The following is a 16,975-nucleotide window of genomic DNA, read 5'->3' as shown; positions in this document are numbered from 1 at the left end:
AGCAATATGAAGGAGTAATCTCACTCAGAATATAAAGGATATAATATATTGAGCTCTGAGCCATTGGGGTCAGATCAGAATCCACCTTATGAATAAATAGTAAGAACAGATGGATCAGATGTTATGATTAAGGGTATCAGAAAACTTATGAATCTGAAAAAAGAATAACTGAATATTGCAAATTGAGGGCCTACCACATATAAGATTAAAAAGGAAAAGAGTAAGACCAGTGTTCGTATTTAAGAACTAAAGACAAAACCCAACCCAACCAATTATTAGGGAGAAGAAAAGGTACTTTTAGGAAATTAAGCTTCAAATTTTGCAAAAATCTGTTACAGAGCACAAGAAGTTGTATCTAGTGCACTTTAGAAAAAAAGGTTATGACCCTCACATTTTATAACTAAATGCATTTTTATTTATATACAAAGATACATTCTCAGACCTTTAGCATATTGAAAAATATGCCACCCAGTTATCTTTGTAAAATTATTTAATAATGCATCCTAAATGCTTGAGAGAGAAATTTAAAAATAACTCAAGGGCTTCCCTGGTGGCGCAGTGGTTGGGAGTCCGCCTGCCGATGCAGGGGATGCAGGTTCGTGCCCCGGTCTGGGAGGATCCCGCGTGCCGCGGAGCGGCTAGGCCTGTGAGCCATGGCTGCTGAGCCTGCGCGTCCAGAGCCTGTGCTCTGCAGCGGGAGAGGCCATGGCAGTGAGAGGCCCGTGTACTGCAAAAAAAAAAACAAAAAAAACCTCAAGAATAAGGAAATAAAGATTAAAATGAATGAGTGGTGAAATGAAAACCATCTTTAGAGAGATTAGGTGGGATAAACTTCCCAACTACTAACGGGAGAAAACTTAATGCTCATTATTTAATCTTATGTAATTATATATAATTTAATGTTAAAAAATATTAATTTATTAATTAAAACATGTTTTGAAATAAAACATTTTAATTAAAATTTTAAATTGCTATTAATTTTTGTAAATATTTAGATTAAATAAAATAGGTTTGAGAAAAGAGTTAAGGGATATGCTGAAGAAGTCAGTAGCACTGAATTGTGTATCTACAAATGGGTATCTAAAATTATTCTTTTTATATACTTAGATAAATGTTTGTGAAATGCTTTAAGATAACTAATAGTAGATTAGAATAATGTATCTTGCAAAAGATGAAAGTAAGAAGACATCTAAAGTAGAGAAATACCAAGGATGTCTAAAAACAGCAGAAGTAAAGTGACAGAAATTAGACCAAATGTAATAAATATAATAGTAAATGCAAATGGCCTTATCTCATGGAGAGAGCTTTGTTGAGGATTTAAAGCAAAATCCATTAATTGCTTTGTATAAAGGAAATTTAGATAAAGTAAAACAGCACAATAATGCTGAATATAAAAGGTTGGGTGAGACAATAAAGTTATTCTCATCTAAAAAACTGAAGTTGCAGTATTAAAATTAGAAGAAGAAATCTAAGACTGAAAAAAATTATGAAAAGAGGTCACTTTATATTGATATATGATTAATAAATAATGAAAGATATAGCTTTTTATGCTGAGAACTTTTAATAGTGTCCTTTTTAACTGCAGTGTGCCTCTTAAAAAATAAGAAATGTTCTCTTCCTAGCTGAAATATTATCTTTAACCAGTTAATAGTAATTTTTAAAATATTTTCTAATATCCATTCCATATTCAGATTTCTGCAGTTCTAAAAATATCCTGTACATTTGTACATTACATCTAGTTATTCCTTAAGTCTCTTTTACTTTAGAATTATTCTTTTTTCATTGTACTGACTTACTGAAGAGACTGGGCCAGTTATCCTTAACAATATCTCACCTTACAAATAACTTTTAGAAAGGTTTTAGAAATATCTAAGAGAATCCTAAAGAAAGGAAGAAAAGCAAAGAAAAGTGAAAACATTACTCTTTAGCGATATGTGCTTCAAAATTCTCTGTATTTGATACATTAAACTTAGAAATCGTATTTATCTTGGAAGATCCCATCACCTACCTTTAGTTTAGTTGTGGAACTGGGAAGTCACTTGTTCAAATCAAGAGAATTTAAAGAGATATAAACCACTGAAAGTAGAGATAGGTAAGAGCATTTTTCAGATTACCAAAATTAAAATTGCCTTTCTCTTTACAGTTTTTTTCTTTCCTTGTATCCCTAATTTGCTCTTCTTAAAAATAGCAAAATGGCATCAGAGGAGCCATGGAATAGGAATTAGATAACTTTTCTTCAGTATTAATTAGCTGAATCTCTTGTCTTCAGTATTAATTAGCTGAATGACATTGGCAGTTTCCATTAGTCTCTAGTGCTTTCTTTATCAAAAATGTGTTTTTTCTAGATGATTTCAAAGTCTTTTTCCATTTCTAGCTTTCTATACTTTTTATCTTTTTTCAAAAATAGGCACTCAGCTCTAACCTATGTTTACATGCAAACTTCAAGAAAAATATAGCGACAATATGATGTGTTAAATTCATATTTTGTGTGAAATATACAGATATAAAATCAGATTGCAGTGCTCCAGAAATGAAACTGAAAGGTATAGAGGCATGACTATTTGAACCTTATTCCAAAGTGCTGAGAATGCCCATTTATTTTCATCTTAGTGTACTAGTTAAATGATAGTTAATTTAGATGCATTTGTTTATTGAATCCTCAGAATAGTCTTATGAAATTATTGTGTAGAATTTTCTTTGTGGAGACATTAGAAAGTAGAATTCAGCTTAAGTAGGTTAGCACTGTAATATATTTGAGAAGCCATAACCAGCCTGAAGCTGCATAGACCTGGGTTCAAATCCTGGCTCTGAAACTTAGTAGCCGTCTTCTCTTAGGGAAGTTACTTAATTTCTCTTAAGCCTCTTCTATATGTGAGGATAATAAAAATAATACTGACCATATAGGGTTGTGATAGCTAATTGAACTACATATGTAAACTCTCTAATGCTACAGTTGGCCCATGGGTGCATGATAAATAATAACTCTTATTTGATGATTTGTCCCAAATCACCCAGCTAGTAATCAGTGCATATCTAATGATGTTTTAAGTTTTAAGTAAAAGTCTAACTAAAAGTGACTTGAAAATAAGAACATTTATAAACTTAAATAACAAGAAAGTATATTGGTCCCATCTGCTTCCATGGTTTCCTAATTGGTCATTTGGGTAATGGCAAAGTTCTAGGGTAGCTTTTTTGGAATCCTCTTGGCTACCCCTTCATGGTCACAGGATGTCTGCCATAGCTATATGTGTCATATACTCAGTAGTCCCCAAAGATATGAAAAGCACTTATTTTCTGTAGCATACCAATTTTAAAAATTAAGAGCACTTTCTTAGAAATAACCCAGGCTTGCCTCATGTTTTATTGGCTAGATTTGGGTTCTTTGTCCCTTAAGCACTGAGGAATGGGATTAATCAGACTGGTTCAGACTAATCAAACTCTATCACTGGGTCAAGAGAGGATACTGAATCCCTGAATATGGGACTGCATAGAAGGTGAGCATCTGAACAGAATCTGTCAGCAATAAAGAATGCAGATGGAGAGGGAGTGATTTGAGTAGCTGTTTTCTATCTATTGAAATCACTAAAAACTAGGTTTTCCAAATTGTGGAAAATTCAAATATTTGGCGGTTATTGTTCTTCATATGTTACCACATAGGCCACAGACAAGACATTATTTCTGGAATTGCAGCAGTCAGGATAGAACAAGTAATGTGCTTGCATTAAGATAAATGTCTTACAAAAGACATTAATGTCTATCTTATAAAAGAAATTAAAAATGATACAAACAGATGGAGAGATATACCATGTTCTTGGATTGGAAGAATCGACATTGTGAAAATGACTATACTACCCAAGCAATCTACAGATTCAGTGCAATCCCTATCAAACTACCAATGGTATTTTTCACAGAACTAGAACAAAAAATTTCATAATTTGTATGGAAACACAAAAGACCCCGAATAGCCAAATCAGTCTTGAGAACGAAAAACAGAGCTAGAGGAATCAGGCTCCCAGACTTCAGATTATACTGCAAAGCTACAGTAAACAGGACAGTATGGTACTGGCACAAAAACAGAAATATAGATCAGTGGAACAGGATAGAAAGCCCAGAGATAAACCCACGCAGATATGGTTACCTTATCTTTGTTAAAGGAGGCAAGAGAAATGGAGAAAAGACAGCCTTTTCAATAAATGGTGATGGGAAAACTGGACAGCTACATGTAGAGAATGAAATTAGAACACTCCATAACACCATACACAAAAGTAAAGTCAAAATGTATTAAAGACCCAAATGTAAGGCCAAACAGTATACAACTCTTAGAGGAAGATATAGGCAGAACACTCTATGACATAAATCACAGCAGGATCCTTTTGACCCACCTCCTAGAGAAATGGAAATAAAAGCAAAAATAAACAAATGGGACCTAATGAAACTTAAAAGCTTTTGCACAGCAAAGGAAACCATAAACAAGATGAAAAGACAACCCTCAGAATGGGAGAAAATATTTGCAAACGAAGCAGCTGACAAAGGATTACTCTCCAAAATATACAAGTAGCTCATGCAGCCCAATATCAAAAAAACAAACAACCGAATTCAAAAAGGGGCAGAAGACCTAAACAGACATTTCTCCAAAGAAGATATACAGATTGCCAACAAACACATGAAAGGATGCTCAACATCACTGATCATTAGAGAAATGCAAATCAAAACTACAATGAGGTATCACCTCACACCAGTCAGAATGGCCATCATCAAAAAATCTACAGACAATAAATGCTGGAGAGGGTGTGGAGAAAAGGGAACCCTCTTGCACTGTTGGTGGGAATGTAAATTGAACAGCCACTATGGAGAACAGTATGGAGTTTCCTTAAAAAACTAAAAATGGAACTGCCATATGACCCAGCAATCCCATTACTGGGCATATACTCTGAGAAAACCATAATTCAAAATGAGTCATGTACCACAATGTTCATTGCAGCACTATTTACAATAACCAGGACATGGAAGCAACCTAAGTGTCCATCGGCAGAGGAATGGATAAAGAAGATGTGGCACATATATACAATGGAATATTACTCAGCGATAAAAAGAAACGAAATTGTGTTATTTGTAGTGAGGTGGATGGACCTAGAGTCTGTCATACAGAGTGAAGTAAGTCAGAAAGAGAAGAAGAAATACCGTATGCTGACACGTATATATGGAATGTGAAAAGAAAAAAAAAGGTTCTGAAGAACCTAGGGGCACACAGGAATGAAGACACAGACATAGAGAATGGACTTTAGGACACAGTGATGGGGAAGGGTAAGCTGGGACGAAGTGAGAGAGTGGCATTGACATATATACACTACCAAATGTAAAATAGATAGCTAGTGGGAAGCAGCCACATAGCACAGGGAGACCGGCTTGGTGCTTTGTGACCACCTAGAGGGGTGGGGTAGGGCAGGTGGGAGGGAGTTGCAAGAGGGAGGGGATATGGGGATATATGTATACATATAGCTGATTCACTTTGTTATATAGCAGAAACTAACACAACAATGTAAAGCAATTATATCCAATAAAGTTGTTTAAAAAAAAAGATAAATGTCTTATATTATCTGTTTTCTTCTTTACAAATTCCTATTATATTGAATTCCGGGAGGTCTTGATTGACCTGCATATATATTGAATTTTGTTTCAGTGACTGTCCCATGTTTCAGAATGGGAAATATGTCTATACTAAGAATACAAAGAATGTGAAACACGTCTGTATTACAGAGATTTTTGTTTTGATTAGATTTTATTTTGATTATGGAAATTGGGATGATCCGATTGCAATTAAGAAAAAATTTGAATATTGGTAAATATTTTAAAAGTAAAAACTTACCATTTTAGCTTGATGCAATAATCTAGAATTTGTTATGTAGGTTTTCCTACAAGAAAGCATATTTACCTCCAGGGGGGTTGTTTAATAAATAATATGGCTATATTCCAACCTCACACCAAGGAGAAATTATCATTATCAATCTTTTCCTTTTTTAAAAATTTGATATTTATTTGAGAGACCGTAGTTTACACAATAGGCACGTTATTTTGTGTTGTATAAATTACTGAATGAGTATGATCTGAGTGAAGTCATGTGAAGAGAATTTATTTATGAACTGAGATGGTCAGATGGATCTTGTCAAAGGGCAGAGATCCTTTAAAATGTTCCAGTCCAGTAAAGTCAACACATCATTAAAAGGGCTTTTAAATGCGTTGCACGGGTGAAGTGACAACCTTAATTGTGGACTGGTGGTATTTAATAGCCGAGTCCCATCAAAAATGAATTTAAGAAAGAAACTGTGCTGCAGTGATTGTAGTACCATAATACTTTAGGGACGTATTTAAAGTTTTGCTATTATATTCTATATATACTGTATATTGCTGTATATGTTCTACATCTATATACACATATATTTATATAAATAAAATCATAGGTAGTGTGTTGTATAGGCAGTATAAGAGATTGCCAACGGTAATTTTGACTACTCAAAATTTTGCCTTGCTGGGTGAATCTAAAATCCAGTCTGTGAAAAAGATGGGAGACTACTGAATAGATTTTGATGTTTGCATTTTTTATTTTAACCCCCTAAGAAAGACCCTAATTACTTTGTTTGTATGTATATGTGTATATATAGAATTATACCAATGTAAAAATTTATGTTTTTGTTCAGGCAACTCGGTGTAACTGCCATCAAAAATCTAAAGAGGAAAAACGCACATATGCTGATAAATATACCCAAACACCCTGGAGAAGAATTCCTGTAAGTAACACATACTCTTATCCTCTTTTCTTGTCATTTACTATTTCAATGTTTTGTTCTACTCCTTTTACGCTAATAATTTTGAATCTGCTGTGGCTGTCAGTTTTTTTTTTAAGGTAAGTGGATTTTTCTTGTTCTTAGGTGTTTCTGTGCTTTCTAAAGCTTCTCTTCTGTGTCTTATTTGAATGAATGTGCATTTAATAGCTTTTCCATTCTGCATACCGTAGGTCATTTTATTTGAGTGTCTAGTCTCTCTCTTATTGCATGTATTTATGAGAGTAGTAGTTCCCCATGCCCTACAAGAAAAAGAAGTCCAAAATGCAGTCTTCCCTCTTTAGCAGCATATGACTCTGAAAATATATTATGTAGCCTATTCTTTTTATTTGTTGAGACTTTTCAAATATATTGTTATTATAATTACTCAAACAAATATTGAGGCTATTAGGAAGTATAAATGCATTAAGATACAGACAGTAAAGGTTATGTTTTGGGCATAGTTAGGGTAGGGAATGGCTTCTTCTAAACAGTAGAAAATAACCATGCATTCTGTGCTTCTTCATTGTTTTCAAAAATACTACATCTCAAAACATGTTTAGTGTTAAAAATACACTTTCTGAACTCGCTCAGGATATGCCTGAGCCAGAGAGTCATCATGGCTATCAGTCATTGTTATCCTATTGTATGGTGCCAAGTAATAGGTATTTCATGGTAAAAGAATGCCTGATAAGCCAGCCTTGCTCTTCTTTTGCCTTATTTTAAGCAGTGGAATCCTCGTTAACACAAATGAACAGGGAATTATAATGGTTAGTGTAATCAACAATCTGCTTTTTTTAAACTTAGCTATAGGCCTTTAAAGTTTATACGATACTTATTTCTTTTCATCTAATAAGTAGTTATTTTTTGTATGCTCTGTATAAAGTACAAAGCTAATAATTAATTTGTTCAACAAAAGTTTGGTGAGCCCCTCCCATCTCAGTTATTAGCCTCTTGAAGTAGAAGTGGGGAATTGGGAAAGAAAATATACAGACAAATAAGGATTCTTCCATTAACAAGTGCTTATTAAAGGAACTGACGGTGTGATATAGTTAAAGTGTAGAAAGTGCTGTAAGGTTCAAAGGATTGGGAAAGTCTAGGTGGAGGAATCAAGCTTGGTGAAAAGGGTGAAGGTAGTGGTTGAATCATAGAAAGCAAAAGATGTCAGTAGACAGAGACGAGTTCCAGAATTGAGAATGAGAGACTATTCTACATCAGCACTCTTCCATAGAGTTTCCTTGAGGTCCAGTGCAGTAGCCACTAGCTACATGTGACTGTTGAATACTTGAAAATGTGGCTAGTGTGACTGCAGAAGATAACTGTAAATAATATTTAATTGTAATTAAATGTAAATAGCCACATATGGCTAGTGGATACCATATTGGACAAAGCATCTCTAGAGTTAATGATGAAGTAGACTTAGATGGATTATAGGAAAGCCACCTGGAACAATAAAGGGAAGTCAGTGAAGGCAATTTTTGGAAGAAATGAAGGAAAATAAAAAAGACAGAGTTCATATTTAGGTAGTGGAAAAAAAGAGAGAAAGAAGGTAAAAATGAGTTGTAGGAGAAGATGGTACCTTCAGAAGAAGAATGGATAAGTCAAATTCTGACCAAATGTTCTCATCTGAGGGACAGAATGCCCAGATAAAATAGTGAAATGGATAACATGGAAAGAAGAATAAAAACATGGAAGGTGCCTAATCATTCATACAAGAATACTTGAAGAGACTAGGCATATGCAGGAAAATGGTGATTATGTGAGAAATAAGGATTCACTTTAAATATATAAACTTATAAGACTATATTTTAAACATAGTATGACATTGTTGATCCATGTACAAGCATGTTCTTATAAATAATACTATCTTGGACTGAATTTTAAGTTTTTAAAATGTATTTCCAATATCATTTTTAAAGGATTTAACATCAGTATTTGAAGATTTGAATAGTTATTTTGCACATTAAGTAAATTGTAAATTTTCATGATAGGTACTTTTATAGAACATTTGTTTGAACATCTTAAATTAACTAGAGAAGACAAAATACCAGAATACATTTCTAGACTCACACCATCAAAGCTTATTATTTATGCCCTTGAATCTCAAAGAAGGGATTGCAAGATGGACCCAAAGGATTTACATAATGACCCAACCTGGATTACTCTGAAAATTGAGTGTAGGAATAAACAGTTTTATTGGTATCATTGGGAAAGCTGCCAATCAGTTAAAACTCAGATTGTGCACAATTTGACCTGATACTAGTTTCCTCTCATATTTTAAGAACTAACTCTTATTATATATAGCAAAGGAGTTAAGAAAGATGCTTTTATATAAAATTTAAATGCTCTGTTGGAATTAGTTTCTAGTACTGAATCACAGATTAATCCACTTTATAGCATATTTAATAGATATGAATAAAATTTATATAAATTCAAGAATTGGAATATCATCAGCATTATTTGCAATCCTTTGTGCTTAGAATTAGGTTCGCATGACTCAGATTTATTGGATCATACATATATTGCAAAATGTTACAGTCAACTATGTTCCTATTGTAACTATTTATAAAATAGAAAATATTGAATCAGAAAAATATATCACAGACATATCACACACAAAAAAATCAATTGTTTATAATTCCCAAAGGGGAAGGAATTTACTTAGTCCTACCAGTCATGATATATGTGCTAGCAAAGAACTTTGCTCCTTTTTTTCCCCTTGCCTGGGAGATAAGATGAAATGTTAAATATAAGGAACAATATAACCCAAAGATTTGTCTCAAGTACTCTTTCCTAAGTCCTTTTTCTTTTAGACCACATGCCTTTCTGATTTGGAAGTGGGCAGTATTATTGGTTAATTTTTATGTAAGATTAATAACCTGATTTTAAACTTAGATGTGCCATTTTCTCCCAATTAGAGAGTCGTTACATTACTATTTATATATATTTCCAAAGGGAATTAAGGGATTTATTTCTTTGCTAAGCTTTTTATTTATATTCACTATTACTTATATTTAAAATATGCCACTAGAAGTATTTTAAGTGAAATATCTATATCCTTTGGTGTATAAACATGTAATATTTAATGGTCATGCAATAATGTTTAATCAATATTAGACATTGAACGTTAAATATGACCTGTGTTTCAGTGAGCTAAATGCTGATAGGAACCATCTTTGTACTGAGACATCACATTTTAGTAGGCATGTGAGTATGACAACACACCAAGAATTCTATTATATGTGTCTTTTACACTGTAGTTTATGAGCAATAGCACCTGAAACCAATAACTGAAAAATGGAATTGTTTTACAAGGCTAGGGACAAATGAAATATAGATATTAGAGCAGCTGAGTGATTTATCTGGTCATAAATTTAAGGGTATGTAAATTCGTATCCTCTAATACCAAATACCAGAACTGAAGTAGGCATTTTTGGAACTTTGTTTAAAATATCCACTGAAAGGGACTTCCCTGGTGGCACCGTGGTTAAGAATCCGGCTGCCAATGCAGGGGACATGGGTTCGAGCCCTGGTCAGGGAAGATCCCACATGCCGCGGAGCAACTAAGCCCGTGTGCCACAATTACTGAGCCTGCATGCCACAACTACTGAAGCCCGCGCGCCTAGAGCCCGGGCTCTGCAACAAGAGAAGCCACCGCAATGAGAAGCCCGCGCACCACAATGAAGAGTAGCCCCCGCTCGCTGCAACTAGAGAAAGCCCTCATGCAGCAACAAAGACCCAACGCAGCCAAAAATAAATAAATAATAAATAAGTTTTTTAAAAATAATAAAATAAATAAAATGTCCACTGAAAGAAACAAAGTTTATGTGCACAGTAGTTAGAAAACAAAGGACAGCACCAAAGTTTTCCACTGCTGGTATCCATTTCATGTGTGTAATGTAGGGTTTAACTTACTGACTTAACACAGTGAGGGTGTAGGCAGGACATAGAGAAATTTTACTCTTAGAATTTAATGTTAGATAGCAATCAGTGAGAAATGGATGATCCTGTTAGGTTTCCAAGAAGCAGCATGATCAAATTAGTCTTTTAGAAGAAATTAATCAGCTTCCATAAGAGGTAATAAAAGTTGCTCCTCTTTTAGTTTATGCTAGCAGAGTGCTAACTTATTAGGCCTTTATTTGTTGGAGCATTCTAACTTCTGTTGTTCTTAGGTAATTACAAAAACATTTTTACAGATGTTTTAGAAAATTACTATTTTTTAAATGTCAGATGTAACTAAAATTTTTTCCTAGAGAATGTCTCTTTAGTATTATGCTCAGAGGGTTCTTTCAAAAAGTTACATTGATATTCCTGATATAGCAGAAAATAATACCATTACTCTTACCTAGTCCTAAAATTTCTAAGCAAATATAGCTATCCTGATCATTCAGAGCAGTGAAGTGTCAATGTACCTTCAGCCAAAGCCCACCAGGAATATATCTGTAAAACAAGTTGGGTGGATTACTTGTTGCAGCCAGGGAGAACACACATCGTGAAAAATGATATCAAGATTGTATCAGAAAGAACCTTTTATAGGATTTGAGCTTTTCTTGGATGATTTGAGGGAGGGTCTAAGGAATCGGGTTTGCTCAGATTGGATACTATCAGAAGATAGAAAAGTCTAGAGTACTTTCTGGATGGCACAGTGTGACCTTACCTTTATCTGTACTTAGGCAAAATTATGAAGTGACCTTATTTTGTTTCATGTTACCATGGTCTCAGAGTAACCATGGTATTCTGTGAGATTGTTTATGAGATCACTGGGCACTAGGGGCTGCTTGTCATCTTTCACAGAAGGAATACCTGGGCATGGATTAAATAAAAATTTACCAACCAGATGAAATTTCTTTTACGATTGTAACTGTAACATTTGGATTGTTACCTCTCTGTTTTTTTAAATCATTTACTATGCTTTGCCATGTTTTAGTGTTGTTATTGGTGGTGGTAGTAGTAATGATTACATAAGAATTATTATGAGGAAAGAGAAGTTTGGAGAGTTAGAGTTGGATCACATTATGGAGAGACTTAGATGTTAGACTGAGAACTTTCAACTTAATTCTGTAGCCAGAAGGTTCTAGCAGGGGCCAGACTTAACTGTATTTTGTTACAGGGAGAGTAATGTGAGAGGAGAAACTGTGATTGTCATGAGGCAGGGGTTGTGTCTCATTCCTTCATCTGTGCTTACTGGCTTAGCACAGGGCCCAGTAGGATTGAATCAGTTCCAGTGAGAACACAGTGAAGGCAGGGAAAACTACTTAGAAGATTATTATAATAGCCCAGGAGATGAGGCTAACCTATGATTTTTGATCTCTCATGGAGATGGAGAGAAAATCCCTGAGGCAGAATCTGTTGTCTTGAAAAGTGATTAGATGAAAAGGTGTGATGAATGGGAAGAAGATGGATGTAAGTTATCAAATGTGGATGACTGGGAAGATGACATGTCAGTTAAGAAAATAGGAGAACCAAGAGAAGGGATTTTATTTGGTAAGAAAACTGCTAAAGGTTTTAAATATATATTTTAATCACTTGAGATTGAGATTCTGGCAGGACAGAAGGGTAGAGGAGTTTGAATATGTAGGATTGGAACTTGAAAAGTGCCAGAGAAGTTAGATATAGATGTAGATTCAAAGTGGGGCAGTGGGAGGTGGGAATGAGTTTATGGAAGACAGAAATCTCTAGTAAAGAGTTTCATCCACTAAGGAAGCTCAGTGCTACAGTGCCAACTGCCACAGACCCCTTTCGGAGCAAATAAGACCATTCCAGGAGGCTTCCTAAGCTCTCCCAGAAGAGGGAGACACAAGCAAACTAATCTTCCTGAATCAGGAAAAGTTTTATCTCTTCAGTGCTAAGATTAAAAATTCTCCATCCTCTAAGCTCAGGTGGTAACTCTCATCTGCTCTCATCCCTTGCTTTAAGAAAAAGCAGCTGCTGAGGGAAGAGCTGCATGTGTTCTGAAGAACTCGGTTCACTGTTCTTTATCTTATCCCACAAGGTTTGAGTTCACAGAAAGATGTTTTTACTTGGTCTCCCTAGGCTTTATCTTGAGAGAAATGAAATTTCCTCTAAAACCCTGAATCCAGATACTCTTGTTTTTTAATGTTTTCGTATTCTTTTATTTTGTTCTTGTTTGTGTGCATATGTATGTATTTTGTCCCACCGATTTAAAGTGTAACTAGAATGTTATGCATATGGTTAAACTATATGTCAGATATCCTATGTTTTCCTACAAGTAGATTTTTTTTCCCCTTGGATGTGATATATTCATATGCATTCCTACTGCTTTTTGTTTTTATATACAACCATTGTGATTTCTCCAGCAGAAAGCGTCTCATATCTTCATCTTAAAAGTCAGCAGAAGATTTAAAGTAGACTCAGTTGAGCAAAAGGCCCTTTCCTGGGCAGAGCTTAGGGATCTTCACAGCATCAACTAGGAAAGAATTATGCACTTTCCTGCCCTCTAATTAGTGCTCCAATATAAATGTAATGTGAGCTACATATATAATATAAATGCTTTAGTATCCAAATTAAAGCAAGAAGAAACATGCAAAATTAATTTTAATAAAATACTCTATTTAACCCAGTAGTACCATTTGAACATGTAATCAATATAAAGAAGATATTGAGATACGTTACATTCTAGTTTTTGTTTTCGTATGAAGTCTTTGACATCTTGTGTGTATTTTACATTTATACCACATTTCGATTGAGACTATCTGCTTAACCCCATGTAGCTGCTAGCAACCATATTGGATAGTGCAGCTCTGAATGGAGGTCACTGGGTTTGGCTTTAAACCTGAACTATGTAGCAGGAATTAACCAAAAAATAACACAAAATAGAAAATTCCTTCAGGTTTTAAACCATGGGTCCATTTATTCATTCATTCATTGAACTTTGACTAGTTTTTTCTGTATTTCAATCCCAGTACTAAGGGCTTTGGATACTAAATAAAAGACATTGCTTGATTCTTAGTTTATGGTACTCATGGACAGACAGCAAAGTGTAAATCAGATGATAGGACAGTGAGGCCTTGTTTCTGGACCAGAGGATGGTGGACATGTCTTCCAGTTACGGGGACTAGACCATCTGGCTCTCAAATCTATCTTCACATGGCCGTGACTTCCAGCAATCTTCAGTTCAGGAGTGTAGTGTATTCCAGCACTCACTGCTGGAAGAGATCTATCCGTCTGGGAAATTTTTCTTTCTTCGTTAATACTGTCTTTTTGCTCAAAATCATGTTTCCCATCCTTTCCTTAGATCTTATAAATCATACATCTTCCTAGTTTCGAAGTTAGGGTCTTCCGTACAAGTTCCCTTCTTTGTAGAAACACTTCCAGTAGACATGGAATCATGGGGAGCCAGCACATGCTGTTTCTTAGCGCTGCTGCTTGCTGTTGCTCACATGTCTGCTGTCTCTGAACTTGCCTGGTGTCAAGGTTTAGTTAGTCATGTTTTATAGTTGTTTCAGTTTTTTTTTTACTATTGAAAGGAATATATAATCATCTTTTTATTATCAGGGAAATTACCTTTAGTTTATAGAGATGAGAAGGTCGTTAAACATGTTTTCCTTCTCTCCCCAAGAAAATATGATCCTACCAATATAATTAGCGTTTCAAATAATTTTCCTCAGTATCACTCTAATGTGCATTGTTTTTACTCCTCTGTTTGTGTTGTTACTTTTTATTTTAAATTCTTGTAGATTCATAGGAAGTTGCAAAAATAGATCCCTTATTTCACCCAATATCCCACAACAGTTACATTTTATATAGCTGTAGTACAGTGTCAAAACCGAAATTGACTTTAGAGAATGCATAGTTCTGTGCCATTTTATCACTTGTGTAGATTCCTGCAACAACTACCATATTTAAAACACAGAATTATTGCACCACTACAAAGTTCTCTCTTCTGCGCTGCCTTTTAATAGTCACAACCACTTCTTCCCTTACCATTCCTAACCCCTGACAACCACTAATGTCTTCCATATCTAAATATTGTCATTTCAAGAATTTTATATAAATGGTGTTATACAGTGTGTGAGCTTTTGAGATTGGCTTTTTTTCACCCCGCATAATACCCTGGAGATCCATCCAAGTAGTTGTGTCTATCAGTAATTTGTTCCTCTTTACTGCCGAGTAGTAGACCATAATATTGGATGTTCCACGGTTTTTTTAACCACTTGTGTCTATAATAGATAGACATGTTGGTAGTTTCCAGTTTTTGGCTATTAAAGATAAAGCTGTTATAAATATTTGTGTAGATGTAAATTTTCATTTCTCTAGGATAAATGCCCAGTAGTGCGATTTCTGGGTAATATTGTAACTGTACGTTTAGTTTTCAGAGAAACTGGCAAACTGTCAGAGTGGCTGTGCTATTTTAGATTCTCATCAGCATTGTATGAGTGATGCAGTTTCTCTGCATCCTCACTAGCGCTTAGTGTTGTCATTATTATTTTTTAAATTTTAGCCATTCTGGTAGGTATGTAGTTGATATCTCATTCATTTGTTTGTCTTGGGGGAGTAAAGAATGGGTATCATTGTATTTGTTTTTTAAGATTTTTAGGTGCTTGCAGTGTGTGTCCAGGCCTGTCAAATGTTATATCTTCATCTCTAGGTAAACACAATAACTTAATTTAATTCAGTTTGAATCAGTAAACAGAGTCTCCCGTTTGTTGGGGACGGTTAGGCAGGGAATGTGGGACATTTAACATCTTTTAAACTCCTGACAGGTTCTAGGTATTTTTACAGATACTTTCACTTAAATTATTTTAAAGAACTAATGATTTATCATGAGAGACAATTTAATACAGTTGATTGTTTTAAGTGCCGTATAAATAGAGTTATAAAATTAAAGGATAACAGTGACTCTGGAGTTGGGGGTGTGTGAGCCAACTGAATTACAACTAAAAGTGAGACGTTTCTTAGAGATGAACCATTCTATCTTAGTTCATTCAGGCACCTATAACAATACCACAGACTGGCTTATAAACAATAGAAATTTATTTCTTACAGTTCTGGAGGCTGCAAATTCCAAGATCAAGGCACCAGCCTGCTTCCTGGTTTATAAACAGCCGTCTTTTCCCTGTGTCCTCAACATGGTGGAAGGGGTGAGGGGGCTTTCTGGGATTTCTTTCACAAGGCACTAATCCTATTCGTGAGGGCTCCACCCTCATGAGCTAATCACTACCCAAAGGCCCACCTCCAAACCATCACACTGGGGCAGTAGGTTTCAACATATGAAACTTGGGGGCGGGAGCACAAATGACTTAGTCTGTAGCACATTCCAATCCTGCATCTTACAAATGAAGAGACTGAGACTCAGAGAAGATCAGTGGCTTTCTCAAGGTTATAGGCTCTTAGAAGATCCAAGGAAAAACACAGTTCCCTGATTCCCAGTGGGTACTATTTCCATAAACCCTCAGGGAGACGTTATTTCTTTGAGAAGGAATCTCTGACTGCTGGTTTAGTTTATTTACAAAATCCCTATCTGAAAGTTTCTTTACCCAGTGCAGTGAGTAGAAGCTGGTCCTGCCTGGTGAAACCCATAGGGAGAAAAGTACATGCCCCTTCTTGGCTGAGGACTTGCTTTGTGTAAAGGTTTTGGACCAAAACATCTCTGAAACAGCAAAATCGAGTTGTATCAGGTAATATCTATGGAGAGCACCTGGGGTCATCACCCTATTAAATATTTCCTAATCACCCATGGCTAAATTAGTGGAGAAGTTACAATAATTTCAAAAGACAAGATCTTTATTTACTAGGATACTCTAAAGATCATTAATTTTATTTAATTTCTTGTAGCTATTTGTTTCCTTAATCAACATAGAAAATGGATCTTTTTTTGGTTTTTGTTTTGTAGTGAGCAATGTAGGATTATTCTTAAATTTAAATGTGTCTGATTATACTGAACCTGAGACAAGGAATGTTGATACAGGAGTGGACATAAGTTTTTTATTTGGATCAGTGTTCCCGAAATATCTAAACATCAGTAAAATACATTAGTAATCTTCTAGTACATCATTTCTATATCAGATTAATTGCTGTGAAAAATTATGCATACTTTATTTTGCAAATTGAGCTGGGTGTGATGATGATTTACAAGCTCATTTTTCTTGATGCTATCATGAGTGTTTCTATAGTTTTATGTGTGGATATGTCTCATC

At 34.9% G+C, this 16,975-nt stretch overlaps 1 protein-coding gene across 6 annotated transcripts in view; it reads left to right on the top strand.

Annotated features, from left to right (window-relative positions):
* The window catches only part of CCSER2 (coiled-coil serine rich protein 2), a 162,539-nt gene that overhangs the window by 127,675 nt on the left and 17,889 nt on the right, over positions 1 to 16,975 (top strand). For all 6 annotated transcript variants that reach the window (XR_002174499.3, XM_019925751.3, XM_019925752.3 and 3 more), the window contains one exon: positions 6,696 to 6,785. Coding sequence is in view for 5 of the 6 variants with exons in the window: in XM_019925751.3 (XP_019781310.1) it covers positions 6,696 to 6,785 (90 nt within the window). In the remaining variant the exon portion in view is untranslated. Of the gene's footprint in view, positions 1 to 6,695; positions 6,786 to 16,975 lie in introns of those variants that run through there.

The sequence above is a fragment of the Tursiops truncatus genome, chromosome 16 (assembly GCF_011762595.2).
Source record: "Tursiops truncatus isolate mTurTru1 chromosome 16, mTurTru1.mat.Y, whole genome shotgun sequence".
NCBI classification, from domain to species: domain Eukaryota; kingdom Metazoa; phylum Chordata; class Mammalia; order Artiodactyla; family Delphinidae; genus Tursiops; species Tursiops truncatus.
This window is presented reverse-complemented; position numbering and strand designations above follow the sequence as displayed.